At 48.8% G+C, this 14,447-nt stretch overlaps 1 protein-coding gene across 1 annotated transcript in view; it reads right to left on the bottom strand.

Moving 5' to 3' along the window:
- Ak5 (adenylate kinase 5) overlaps nucleotides 1-14,447 on the bottom strand; it is a 197,974-nt gene that overhangs the window by 6,870 nt on the left and 176,657 nt on the right. Inside the window, exons 11-13 of the mRNA XM_036189364.1 lie at nucleotides 10,883-11,046; nucleotides 8,474-8,590; nucleotides 3,327-3,518 (exon numbers count right to left, since the gene is read on the bottom strand). Of these exons, the coding sequence (XP_036045257.1) occupies nucleotides 3,327-3,518; nucleotides 8,474-8,590; nucleotides 10,883-11,046 (473 nt within the window). The remainder of the gene's footprint in view (nucleotides 1-3,326; nucleotides 3,519-8,473; nucleotides 8,591-10,882; nucleotides 11,047-14,447) is intronic.

Raw genomic sequence — 14,447 nt, forward strand, 5'->3', positions numbered from 1 at the left:
GTGTGTGTGGAGGGTGTGGGGGCAGCTGGTGTGTGTGTGTGTGTGTGGAGGGTGTGGGGGCAGCTGGTGTGTGTGTGTGTGTGGAGGGTGTGGGGGCAGCTGGTGTGTGTGTGTAGGGTGTGGGGGCAGCTGGTGTGTGTGTGTGTGTGTGTTTGTGTGGAGGGTGTGGGGGCAGCTGGTGTGTGTGTGTGTGTGTGTGTGTGGAGGGTGTGGGGGCAGCTGGTGTGTGTGTGGAGGGTGTGGGGGCAGCTGGTGTGTGTGTGTGTGTGTGGAGGGTGTGGGGGCAGCTGGTGTGTGTGTGTGTGTGGAGGGTGTGGGGGCAGCTGGTGTGTGTGTGTGTGTGGAGGGTGTGGGGGCAGCTGGTGTGTGTGTGTGTGTGTGGAGGGTGTGGGGGCAGCTGGTGTGTGTGTGTGGAGGGTGTGGGGGCAGCTGGTGTGTGTGTGTGTGTGTGTGTGTGTGTGTGGAGGGTGTGGGGGCAGCTGGTGTGTGTGTGTGTGTGTGGAGGGTGTGGGGGCAGCTGGTGTGTGTGTGTGTGTGGAGGGTGTGGGGGCAGCTGGTGTGTGTGTGTGTGTGGAGGGTGTGGGGGCAGCTGGTGTGTGTGTGTGTGTGTGGAGGGTGTGGGGCAGCTGGTGTGTGTGTGGAGGGTGTGGGGGCAGCTGGTGTGTGTGTGTGTGTGGAGGGTGTGGGGGCAGCTGGTGTGTGTGTGGGGGGGGAGGGTGTGGGGGCAGCTGGTGTGTGTGTGTGTGTGTGTGTGTGGAGGGTGTGGGGGCAGCTGGTGTGTGTGTGGAGGGTGTGGGGGCAGCTGGTGCTGGACCTTTGTTTTCATGTAACACCATCTTCATTCTGCAATGTGGTTTAAATACAAGGATACAAGGAGAGGGTCCCTCCATTCCCTTAAGAACACTGTTCCCTGGAGACTCATGCTGTGGTGTTTGCTTCTGTGAAGTCCAAATGCCTGCAAGTTTAAAAACCAAATGAAACAGTCTGGCTTTCCGATAGAAAGTAGCCTTTTGCTAGGGTAAGAGGGAAACCCATTAGCAGTCGGCCATCCTCGTGAAGCCAGTGAAGCACCCTAAGAGTGAAGTCTATAGGCACACAGTGAGCCTCTGTTTTCTAGTGGCAGGCAGGAGTGTCTGTGATAAGATATGATGGATTGCCACACAGGAGTTTTACAGAGCAAAAACCCCTGAGGAACGGAGTTGACCCAGAGCCATCTGAGGAGGATGACCCTGGGGGCTGCGCGCTTTCTTTTTCTTTCTCTGCTTCTGTCTGTGAATGTAATGTGTGTTTGTCTTGGTGATGTGGGCTTCTGGAACCAACCCAATGTCAGAGTGGACTAGGGTTAGTGTTTGTCCCTCCATCTGCTTAGTCCAGCTGTGACCACGCCCACCCCCCCCCCCCCCCCGTGTCCAGGCCTTGGTCTGCGACCACGCCCACAGTCATGTCCTGGCCATGGTCTGGGACCACGCCCACACCCATGTCCAGGCCATGTTCTCTGCAGTCAGAGCTCTAGAGTGTTCACCCTGACTGAGTGGTGGGACTCAGAAATAGGTCTTATATATTTTCAATAATGACCATGTATTCCTTTAAAGCTAGTGGGGGAAGCTTTTCCCCACTAAGAATCACAGACTAACAGACTGGAAGAATTCCAGCAGCTGCTGTCAGCCCATTTCATATCAGAAAGAACTGTAAGGAAGGTGACTCACCAAGGTTCACAAGTCTGGCCTGGGACTTTCCGACACCCAGACCAGTGTTTCCAGCAATATTCAGTCAGTGGTGGCACTTTTCACAAGTGCTTCATTTCTAGCTACTTATTGGTTAGTAAACTCACACACTGTGGACTAGCTCTCTCTCCCTTGGGCTAGCCTATCTATCTGTGGGGCTGTGCCCTGAGGCCTTACACCTCAGGCAGAGCATGATCATGGATGGCAGCTGCCTGCAGAACCCAGATAGAAGGGAGAAACCTGCTGAGTGATTCCTCCTTTGCATTCTAAGACGGGAAACAGAAGTCATGCATTATTTCTGTGTCACACACACACATCTTAGGCTGGGAGGGTATTGTAAGATCTGAGTTGGCAGCAGCTGTGTATACAGAAGACCTGGCAAGGCAGTAGAACCAAGCAGGGTCTCTCCTCTGTTCTCTGGTGTCCATTTTCAATACTGACAAAGTAGATGATAAATGCCAGCATCCCCATAAGGGGAGCCTGCAAGATGAGCCAAAGAGGCCTGGGAACTTGACTTCTTGGAGAATAATGCCGAAGTCCGATTTCTCTGAGAGAACCCTATTAGTTCAGTGTCAATGAGCCGTTGATCTGTGAGTCTGCAGATTTAGATTCAGATAACTCCAGAGAGAGAGAGAGAGAGAGAGAGAGAGAGAGAGAGAGAGAGAGAGAGAGAGAGAGAGAGAGAGAAGGGAATTTTCTGATTCTGAAACGTGATTAACTGAATTACATATGACTTCCCACAGTCTCGGATTGAAGCGGAAGATGTTCCCTTCTACCTGGAGAATTCCTTGGCTGTTCCAGGCAGCACAAAGTGGGAAACTTCCTGGGTGATTGAGCCTTACAAAGGTTCTTGGAGCCCCGAATTTAAATTATTTTTTATTTCTATGTGTACAGTTGTATGGCTTGCATGTATATCTGTGCACCATGTGCATGCAGTGCCCTTGGAGGACAGAAGAGGGTGTCAGATCCCCTGGGACTCTAAGAAATGGCTCTGAGTCACCATGTTTGTACTAGAAATCGAACCTGAATCCTCTGGAAGAGCTCTTAATGGAGGCACTCTCCTCCAGCACCAACCCTGATTTTTGAGCCCGTGCACTTATGTGATGTGGGAGCCCACAGAGGTTTCCTAGTGAGGACTTACTCAGGGTCTGAGAATCTGAGCTTGCTTTATCCAGCAGGGCTGCATAAGGAGATGATTTGGCCATGGGCCAAAATGGCACCCACTGCAAATTAATGACCAACTTTTTATGGCCATCTGACAACAGATACTTAACTGTTTTTTTTTTTTTTTTAAAGACAGGGTCTCCCTATAAAGGCCATGGCTAGCTTGGAACTTGCTATGTAGATCAGGCTGGCCAGATTCATAGAGACCTGCCTACCTCTGCCTTCTGAGTGCTGGGATTAAAAATGTGCACCACCGTGGTCAGCCCCTCTTATGTTCTTATATGTCCAACTTTGATTGAGACAACAGCAAGTGAAGAAAGCAATTTGTATTTTGGTCTCAATCCCTCAGCTGCCTGCACTGCCCAGACCTCATAGGAAAGCTTGCCTCCACTCTCTGAGTAAGAAGAGAGCAAGCAGCTCTTGGAAGAGGAGACTCACCTTCCTTAGGGGTGTTTTTGTCTCATAGTGGGCGAGGACAGGGATGGACGCTCGGTGGTAGGCCTCCAGGCGCTTGGCAATGGTCTTGGCAGTGTCCTCCCCATGCTGGCTGCCCTGGCTTCTCTGCAGAAGGCGGTTGGTCATGGTGTCTGCTGAGCAGTCCATGCAGATCACCAAGTGGGGGTTTCCAATCTGGGGTGAAGGATGGGGTGAAGCACGGTCAGTTGGAATTCTAGAAAGGTCTGGGGGCCTTCTTTTCCTGGGGCTGTCGGTGCCTCTCAAGTGCCCAGCACCACATTGCAGGAGAGGTAAGACTAGACCTCCTGGCTTCTCATTTCCAGAGTAGGCCCTCACTACCTGCTGCCTTGGAGCTCTGTCTTGTTCAGCTTTCTGGTCATTTCACATAATGCAGCAATTATAGGCTACCTAGATCAGCCAGTCTCTCCTTTACACTCAGGGGGAAGGGTGTGTGCATGACTGTGTATGCGCATGTGTGTACACACAAGTGTTCGCTGTTCCCTATGTAAAGGTCTCCCTGACCTGATAACTCTCTCTTCCACCACGTGTCTTATTCTAGCCAGCAAGGACGCCCTGTGCTGGGTGTGTATTTCATGGAGTTAGGTACAGACTGGAGCCAGGCTGTCATGACCAGACTCTGGTGTAATTAGTGTCCAAGTGGACTTCATTCATCCCTTGCCACCTTTCATTTAAAAGTGTTCTTCCACTGAGATGCTGAGCTCAGCCATCTGCACCTTTAAGTCTGTTGCCCTATATTTCTCAAACATGGAAGGTAGTGGGAATGAGGCTACCTGCTTTTAAAGGTTCAGTGAGGGCCTCCTACACTGTTTCCACATGAGGCCATTTTGCCTGAGTAATTTTTATACTTTCCCTGGGGTACAAATACATAAAATAGCCATACAAATTAAACATTTGCTGATAATAAGTTATAAAGAAATTAATTTTTAGACATTTGGTATACATATAATTTTACCATAAGAAACTGCAATTTCTGTCCGGTTTTATGTAATACTTAACACAGGGGAAACCAGCTACTTTCTTTGTTCAACTACTCTGACATTGCCAAATAGTGAAAGTCTCAGCTAGCTACTGGGAGAGGCTGTGTGAGTAGAAATGCCAGGCTAGCATTTCTTTTACTATCCTGGGAACCCTGTGGGAGAACCCACCAGCTCAGCCCGTCAGACTGCGCAACTATGGGAGATAAAAACGAGTTGTTCTTTTAAACCACCTGACTGGATCATTGACTAGAAATCCCACTTAGCATCTCTGTGTCTTGAATTCCATGAGAGACCACAGGCTCGCTGGAAGGGTTAAGTAGGGCACTGTAGACACACTGCTTGGCATGTAGCGGAGTTTGCAAAGCTTTAGCTGCTCTGCTTCCTCCCTGTGTTGGACTCCCACCTCAGTGGGCAGGGCTTAGGGACTCTGCTTCAGGTCTCAAGTCTTACATTACAGAAGGAGATTAAGAAATGTCCCCAAAATGAATGATGATGACCATCTGTGAGTTCAACTTCTCCATCTCCCCATGAATCTCCTAAACTATCCTGTTGTTCCTGGGATCACTGGGACATACCAACCCTACTTCCCTATCCCTGGTCAACAGAAGCCATTCCCATCCCCCACCTCACCAGCATGCCATGTTTAAGGCATGGGTGAAGGAAGGCTGGCCACCCCCTCTGAGGGAAGCACAGGGCATAGGAAACAGAGTGGAGACATGCTCTAAAGCCTGGTCTCTGGAACATAACCCAGCCTTGAACAGGTCATGCTTTTCTGAGGAGCTTTTGTGCATGAAGGCGAGGTGAGGGTGAGGGCGTAGGAGAAAACAACCCTGGATCGCCAGCAGAGGGCGAGCTTGGGAGGCAGCTGGTGGTTCAGTTAGCTGCCAGGCTTGCATGGGGCCATTTCCAGGCTGCTCTTGGGAACAGAAAAGATAGTTCAGGGATTCATTTACTCATAAAGAGGGGCTATTTGTATCTAATCTGGAGCCATCCTTGAAAGACCATCAGGACCAATGTAAGAGAGATTGCTTCAACACCCAAAGCTTGGGTGGGACCACCAGTGCACAGTTCAGGGCTTGTTAGGCATGGAGTCTTGGGCATACACCTGACATTGAACCAGTGTCTGCATGTTACTGGCATCCATGGTAACATGGATGGTAACATGGTAACAAGCCTCATGGCGGATCATCTAAGAGGCTTCCCTGCCAAGTTGTTTCCTTGCAAACCTTACTCTCCTGGATCCAGCCCTGTTCCCATGAACACAGCCGGCATACAGTAATTATATCTGGAAGTGACCTAGTGACCTGAATCACACATATATTTTTTTCTTTACATTTTATTTAGTTCTTTCAGAATTTTGTACACTGTGTTTTGATTATATGATAACATTTAAATTAATACCTAAACATTTAAAATGATTTCATTTTTATCTATGTGTACGTGTGTGTGGGTGCTATCAGAGGCCAGAAGAGGGCGTCAGATACTCTGAGGTTACAGTTACATGTGGTTGTGAGTTGTCTGATGTGTGTGGTCCTCTGGAAGAATAGCAAGCCCTTTTAATTTCTGAGCTATGTCTTCAGCTCCCTAACCCTTTTTTTTTTTTTATATATTTGAGGAAATTGCTTTTTCATGGACCTCATGTCAAGAGTCTTCCAGTATGGGCAATATCTTTATTCTATTTGAATTTGAGGTGGGCGCTCACTTTGGAGGTTTCATGTGTGGTTCCTGCACACCTGCTTAACGAACACTGGGATCTGCTGAAGTTATACTCCTAGCAGTGTGGAAAAGCCCGACTCTGTAAAGAAGTGGACATGTCACTTGAAGGTGACTGGTTCAGTGGGGAAACGGGGCACCGAAGCTCCAGGCACTGGTGAGATACTTCCAGCTAGTGAGGAATGATGTGGGCTTCTTCTGGGCCACATCTGAAATCTGACTCAATGGGGTCCACATCCGGAGGGAATTCCAATAGTGAGCCTTGAGCCCACACTGCCTGGGTTCTGGGCAGAGGAGGAAGAAATGATGGGGCAGGAATATTGAGGGGTTGTGTGGGAAGTGAGGGAGAAGGTCAGTGCCTTGTTTAAGCTTCTACACAGCAGCTGACACCAGGCTGTGGGAACAATGTGCTATAAGGATGCCAACATGGAATGACATCCAGGGCCATCAAACCTTTTGAACTGTGACATAATGGTACCATCTCTGTGTTGGGCTACATCCATAGCAGTCTTGGGATGCATGTGGCCGGCAGGCTGCTGGTTGACTATGCCTGTATCTCCTCAGATCCCCCATTGGTGCCTGACAAGGCTTGTAATTCCATGGGCATCCATTCTGGGGTCCACCATCAGATCTAGCTTTTAAAACTCCAAATGAAGAACTCAGGTTATAATTTTGTCAGTTGCTTTTACCTGGAGAGGGGGCAGGAATAAGAGATGCTTATATTTACAATGTACCTTATCTTTGACAACTTGGAGGTTTCAGAAGATTATTCTGTTACCTCTGAGTAGCCTTCAAAAGACTTCTGCACCCTGATCACCTATGCAGGGGCATGCCTTGTGCTGATACCTTTCACCTTAGCAAAGGCAGCTGTGACATCATCTGGTGTTCATCACTCAGAAGCCAGCCACAGTCACCTGCCCATCCGTTTACTTGTCTTTCTTGTTGTTTGTCTTTATCTATGGATACTGCCACAGGCTCGGCCACGTGTATCCACCACCTCTGTCCACCTCTGCCAATTGGACCGGGACACTTTTCTTTGACTCTAAATGTTTTAAAAAATATTTATTTAATTTTCATTTTATGTAGTGTGTGTGTGTGTGTGTGTGTGTGTGTGCGCACGCGCGCGTGTGCGCGTGCCTATTTGCTTATATGATGAACAACAGCATGTAGGTGCCTGGTGCCCATGGAGGCCAGGGGGGAAGGTGGGGTACCCTGTATCTGAGTTACTGGTAATTGTGAGGCCCCATGACAGTGCTAGGAACCAAACTCAGGTCCTCTAAAAAGCGGCGAGTGTTCTGAACTACTGAGGCATCTCTCCAGCCCTTGACTCTGAATTTGGGAGGGAGCTAGGCAGTGGGGGGCTGCTGATGGAAGAGCAGACTTAGGGGCAGGTGGAGCCCGAGGGTTAGCCACCTTGGTCCATGAAGCAGTGGTGAAGCGGATGGAGGTGGGGGCCCCAAATCTTTATCCCATCATTAGTTGTCACCAGCTGTGTGGCTACCGGCAAGTTGCCAAACCTCTCTGTGCTTAAGCCATTCCCTTAGTGTTAGGCGGTTTCTTTCCCCTATCTACCTAAAAAGGTCACTTCACTTTTGAAAACATCCACTGAAAGAATTCAGATGGACATACTGTAGAATAAAACAGTAGCCAATACCCATGGCTTCCTGTGGCCTCTGGAGTCAGTCTTGTAACGAATGTGGCCTACTGTCCCATCTGCCTTGAGGAGTTGCGGGCCAGGTGTACGGTTTGTACCACAGAGCCTGGCCCAAGCAGCTCGCCACCTAGCAGCTGTGATAGTGGTTAGTTACTGGTGATCCTGTGAAGGCTGGTGGCCCTGAGCCGCTTACCTCACTAGGAGGGCACAAGGCTGAGGATGTCAGGGTTGGGAAGGGGGTGGCATGCATTCTGGATCCTGCCCTGGCTGCATCTCTTCCCCTGTCTTCCGTGTACACACACCCCTGTTCTTCAGGGGTGACTGCCTCAGGTAGAGCACCAGCTGCCCCCTACTGGCTCCTCTAGGCTGGGCCTGTCAGCAGATTCTCCTCTGGGCCCTTGTCGCAGTGATTCAGAGATGAAGGGTGAGAAGGAAACAGCCTTGGGTCTTTTGTGGGACATCCTGCCACCCCCAAAACAGAAATGGCATAGAGGAGAATGGGCCAACACGGGGGAAATCCAGACATGGAGAGGAGGAGTCTACAAGGGTAGTTCTGCACCTAACACCCAGCCAAGCCTGACCACAACTTACCATCTAGACCATTCTTGCCCTACTTTTATATTTCATCTTTTAAAAAAGCGTTTCTGCTTTTTGTAATGGAAAGATTTGGTCACTGTACTTGGCAAATGAAGGCTTTGAATGTATTCCCTAAGCTGAGTGATGTCCTTTTTTTCTTCTGGATGGACACGCTAACATCAGCTCACCCTTCGTCCAAATTCTTCCCCCTGCTTTACTTCCCGGGGGTAGCCATCAATCAGGAAGCCCTTGGTGTTGCCCAGGCTGGCCACCATGGTCTCCTTCAGCAGCTCCAGGATGACACCCTACAGAAGAAAGAGTGGTCAGCACCGGGCCCAGCCATATCCCTCAATTCACAATGGATGTGACTCCTCAGACATTCTTCTGTGAAGGGAGGACTGGGCAACATTAACAGCAGATCTCTTGGGCCAATCTTCATGAGACATCCTCCTCTCCCCCCACCTTAATGGCCATAGTGCGGGTAGGTCCTTTAGTCAGGTCTGGGCCATGGTTCCATTGGGGAGGGTTTTTCTTACCGATCTGTCCTTACTGCAGTTACGTGACTAGGAAGTCTTCCAGCATAGCATTTTATACCCCAGAAGACGTGCTAGTCCTGTCTCACACTGAATGAACAAGGCTTCATGGCAGATCAGGGGCAAATGAAACACCGCTCAGAACATACTTCCCTGCTGCTGTTCTCCCAGTAAGCATTACACAGAACTTGACATGTGCTAACTTGAGAAGGCTTTTAGATTGGAGAACTATTTTCTAGCAACATGGTTTCCACATGAAAAAGACTGATTTAACAATTGTGGAAAGTAAGGAAGGAAAGAACACAGAGGCAGGGGAGCAGTGTTGGGGAAAGGCCTATTGGGAGGAGGTGGGGGAAGCCCTCAGTCTCTAGGTTTTGGCAGGAGCCTGGGGGATGTTGGTATCACAGGTTTGGCTAGACCCCTTCGCTAAACAATTGTGAACTAATTCTTCATCAAGTTCACAGTCTAATGAGGAAAACAGACAATGGCAAACAAATGAACAGACTACAGCTAAAGAAAATGGGCACACAATTAGAGAGGGCGAAGGGCCAGAGTGTACCAGAGATGCTGCTTTCCATAGGGAAGCCTCTGTGATAAGTGCGGCACTCAGGCTGAGCTCTGCAGGATGTGAACAGGCCAACTAGAGAATGCATGCTGGAAGGCACTCCAGCTGAGGTGCCAGTAGAGGCAGCCACAGCCCGACCTGAGGAGGGGAAACTACACGTGGACTGGCCAGCTGAGGGCAGTGAAAGAATGGTACCATGGGATCGAGTGTTGAGGAGTAATCGTTTAGGGACAGGGACATGGCTCAGTGGGTAAGGGCACTTGCTATGAAAACATGAGGTCCTGAATTAAATTCCCTAGTGCCCAAATTAAAAAGCCAGGCACAGCAGCGTATGTTAGCAGCTGCCCACAGCATTGGGAGGCAGAGACAGGTGGATCCCAAGACCTCCCTGACCATCCAGCCTGGCCAAAAGGTGAGCTGCAGGTTCAGTGAGAGACTCCATCTCAAATACCAAGGTGGTGGCAATGGAAGAAGACACCTAACATCATCCTCTGACCTTGAAACACACAGACATACACACCTCATGATGCAGCCGTAATAAACACAGAGAGTGGACTATGTGCTGCCCCTTGGCTTGTGTTCTCCATCTTATACAGTCCTTCACTGACATGTCTCCCTCTCAAGGTGGCTGCTTTTTGTCAACTTGACATAAACCTAGACATACCTGGGAAGACAGAACCTTAACTGAGGAATTGCCTCATCCAACTGGCCTGTGGGCATGTCAGTGGGGTATTTTCTTGATTGTGGATTGGTGTGGGAGGGCCCAGCCCTAGGTAGATAAATGCTTTCCTGAGGTGGGCCTGGACTATGTAAGAAAGCAAGTTTGAACAAAGTAGGGGAGAAAGCCAGCCAGCAGCTTTGTTCTGTGTTCTCTGTTTCAGTTCCTGTCTTTTGGTTCTTGCCACGAGCTTCTGCCTAGGCCTCCTCAGTGATGGAGTTGACCTGTGACCCAGATGAACTGTTTCCACCCATAAGCTGCTTTCGGCCCTGGTGTTCGTCACAGGAATCGAGAACCTACTAGGATAAGCATCCCCTGCTCAGAGAATGGTCCCGTCCACAGTCAAGCTGCGTCTTCTCACATCAGCGAACCTAGTTGAGCTACTCCCCCACAGGCATGCTCATGGGAGTGTCTTCTAGGTGACTCTAGAGTCTGTCATGTGGACAAGCAGCACAAAACAGCACACCTCCACTCCAAGGAGACTTTGTTCCCCGAGGTCTCTGATGTGAGTTTTCCATACCACCTGTGTTTTAAAGACTTTCCTCTCAAGTGAGGCTGGGTTTGGAAACACATGTACCAGGCTGACATTTAAGCAGCTGGCCAAGGAACAGCTTAGAAGTCAAGTGGTTGTCGGCCCAGACCAGCCCACCTCAGGACTGTCACTGAGGAGCGAGGTCAAAGCTGTTCCCTGGCCCTCAAGGCATCTTTGTCTTGGGGATCCAGACTGCCACAGTAGTCAATGACTTGACTGCCAGGGAGAGCAGGGTGGGTCTCTGCTTACCGAGGGCACCAGGTCTCCACGCTCCATGATGTCACGGATCAGTTTGCTTCTTTCTGACTCTGAGGCCAGTTCCTGGCGCAGGAGCTCGCCAGTAGAGAGGTGAGTGAATCCATATTTTTCTGCCAGTTTCTTGCACTGGGTGCCTTTGCCAGAGCCAGGGCCACCTTGGGAGGGAGACATGTCAGGCATGCATCTCAAGTCCACTGCCTCCTTTTTGGGGACATAATAATTATTTTTTTTTCTAGTGGATATTGCTTGTATAAAATAATGGTTTCATGATGACATTTCATGCATGTTTATCATGTGCTCTGCTGAGACTCACCCACTGTCCCCTCATACCCCTGCCACTCTGGTCCCCCTCCTCTTCCCAAATGGTCAACTTTCTATTTGCATGTCTCGTATGTGACATCTAGATTCTGCAGGAGACAAAGTGACCACATGTATCAGTGTGGTCTTCATTTCTTTTTCTTTCATGTGTGCATGCTCACGTGTATGGAGGTGCATGCATGCACCCATGTTTACAGAGGTCAGAGGACAACCCCAGGTTCACGCTCAGGAATGCTGTTTGCTTTGTATTTTAAGACAGGCTCTCTCATTGGTCTGGAACTCATCAAGTGAACTAGGCTGGCTGCTCAGTAAGCCACAGGGATTTCCCTGTCTCTGTCTCCCCACTGCTAGGATCGTGAGCACACTACATCTGTCTTTTTCCCCATTAAGCATCGTTTATTTTGTGTGCTCACACACATTCAATAGTGCTCACATGGAGGTCAAAGGACAACTTTTGGGAGTCAGTTCTCTCCTACCAGGTGCTTCTGGGGATGGAAGCTTCAGGGCAGGTACCTTCATCTGCTGAACTTTTTCGCCAGCCCTCAGGACATTTTAAAAAAAGATTTATTTATTTTTATTTTATGTGTATAGGTGTTTTGCCTACATGTATATCTGTGTACTATGTGCATGCCTGGTGCCTATGGGGTCCAGAAGACAGTGTCATATTCCCTGAATCTGGAGTTATGGATGCCCAAGAGTGGCACGGTGTAGTGGTCATAGGTATCTCCAGCTGCAGCTTTCTGTTTTTACTGCTGTCACTATGGGAGTAAAGCTGTAGTACTTTGTTGGGGAATATTATTTTAAGGTGCATCACTTTGTTTATGTTTAACTCTGTGAAGCTGTGTTGCTGTGCCTGTCTAAAACACCTGAGAGTCTAATAAAGAGCTGAACGGCCAATAGTGAGATAGGAGAAAGGACAGGAGGGGCTGGCAGGCAGAGAGAATAAACAGAAGGAGAAACCTGGGAGAAGAAAAAGGAATGAGAAAGGAAGAAGGAGGACTCCAGGGGCCAGCCACCCAGCCACCCAGCCACCCTGCCACCCTGCCACCCAGCCACCCAGCCACCCAGCCACCAAGTTACCCTGCCACCCAGCCACCCAGCCACCAAGTTACCCTGCCACCCAGCCACCCAGCCACCCAGCCACCCAGCCACCAAGTTACCCTGCCACCCAGCCACCCAGCCACCCTGCCACCCAGCCACCCAGCCACCCAGCCACCCAGCCACCCAGCCACCCAGCCACCCAGCCACCCAGTGTAGTGGATAGCCATCCCAGCATTGGCCTGGAAGTTCCAACCCCCATTGAGGCTTCGGTAATGGTCATGCCCACAAGGCAGGGTGGAGGAGGAAGCGGAAGACCAAGGATCGGGAAGAGGTCTCTTTTGGTTCCCGGAATCTGAACGCTGGAGGTAGACCGAGCAGAGTTCTCCAGAGAACACGGCCAGACTGCACTATACCCTTGCCAGACCCTGTAACCTACCCCCTCATTTGTAAGTACCCCACAAAATAAACCTCCCTTTTAACTACATGGAGTGGCCTTAATAATATCACCAATAGCTGGTGCTCACGTGGGGCAAATTCCAAAGGCCTAGGCGGCTCCCACCCTCAGCCTCCTCCCTGGCTGGCAGGTACCTAAACCCGCCTGCAAAATTCCATTTAACCAGGGGACGCCTACACGGTTCCATTCCCGAAAAAGGGAGCAGCTAATCTGGTCTCAGTTCCCTAGCTTATCCCCCAGACCAGCAAAAACCGCTGTGAGTGAGGCGTTCCCACTCCTCCCTGAGTGCCGGCTCCCCGCCATCTTGGCTCCTGCCTTCAGCTGCCGCCAGCCAAGGTCGCCAGCAGGCCTTGCTTTGGAGCTATACCAACGCCTCCTGCTGGCTGAAAAGTGCTACTGCACCCCCCAAAACCACGGAAAGTTAAGCTTCTTTCAAGTAAAAGTACTTGATAATTTTACACCTTAAAACTGATTAACAAATTTTGAGTAATTCTTGTAATATGGCTGACAACATTACCTCACAAGAATTTAATAACCTTTTTGCCTGTATGATGAATGACATTTTCCTGGAAATATACGACCTCCCTAAGACATATCTGGCCTGTACCATTTTGACATTCATTGTAATAATTCACACAGTGTTCAAACACTGGTTTAATAATAAGAACAAAGATGAATCATTATTGGGACTGATACAGGCTTTAAAAGATAACAATGAAGGCTTACAGAAAAGGATTCTCTTTCTGGAATCTGCTAACCAGGATTTACAGGCTTTAAAAGTTAGCAATGAAGGCTTACAGAAAAAGATTCTGTCTATGGAATCTGCTGACCAGGACGTACATACAAAGATTCTCTTTCTGGAATCTGCTAACCAGGATTTACAGGTTTTAAAAGATAGCAATGAAGGCTTACATAAAAAGATTCTCTCTCTGGAATCTGCTAACCAGGATTTACAGGTTTTAAAAGATAGCAATGAAGGCTTACAGAAAAAGATTCTTTCTCTGGAATCTGCTGGTCAGGACTTACATAAAAAGATTCTCTCTTTTGAATCTGCTAACCAGAATTTACAAAACAAGCTTGTACCCAAAATTGCTTTTATTGATAATAAATATGAGTATTTAATGGATAGAACACTAACTCTCCAGAGTGAAGTTGTAGCTACTCAGACAATATATAAGGAAGAAAAATTATCATTACTTGATAAGATAAGGTCCATGGAATCATGTGTTTCAGAAGAACATAAAAACTTCCATGAAAAATCTGGAATCCCTTACAAGAGAGGAGGTTTACTCCCTGGAACAGACCCTAGGTGCTCGTTTACAAGCCCTGGAGGAAACTCTAAATAAACATGACAAGGGACCTAATAAGCAGAGGGGCAAGACCATACAGGTTGTAACATCTCCAAATGGCTCTCATACAATGGCTTATGCTGTTATCATCCATGAGAAGCCAGCAGATGACACACACCCCGAGCCATATACAACATATACATTACAACCAATTTCAACAAGTGACTTTAAAAATATAAAGGAAGCAGTAGTTACATATGGGATACACTCCACATATGTAAAACAGATGTTAAATTCGTGGTCTACCTCACATAGAATCATTCCAGATGACTGGCATCAGTTAATTTCAGCTGTTCTAGAATATAGCCAGCAGTTACAGTGGAAAAGCTGGTTGAGAGAAGAGGCAAGAAATTTAGAACAACAAGGTAAACTCAGAGGTTTTGAGATCTCCCAA

Source organism: Onychomys torridus, chromosome 6 (assembly GCF_903995425.1).
Source record: "Onychomys torridus chromosome 6, mOncTor1.1, whole genome shotgun sequence".
NCBI classification, from domain to species: Eukaryota; Metazoa; Chordata; class Mammalia; order Rodentia; family Cricetidae; genus Onychomys; species Onychomys torridus.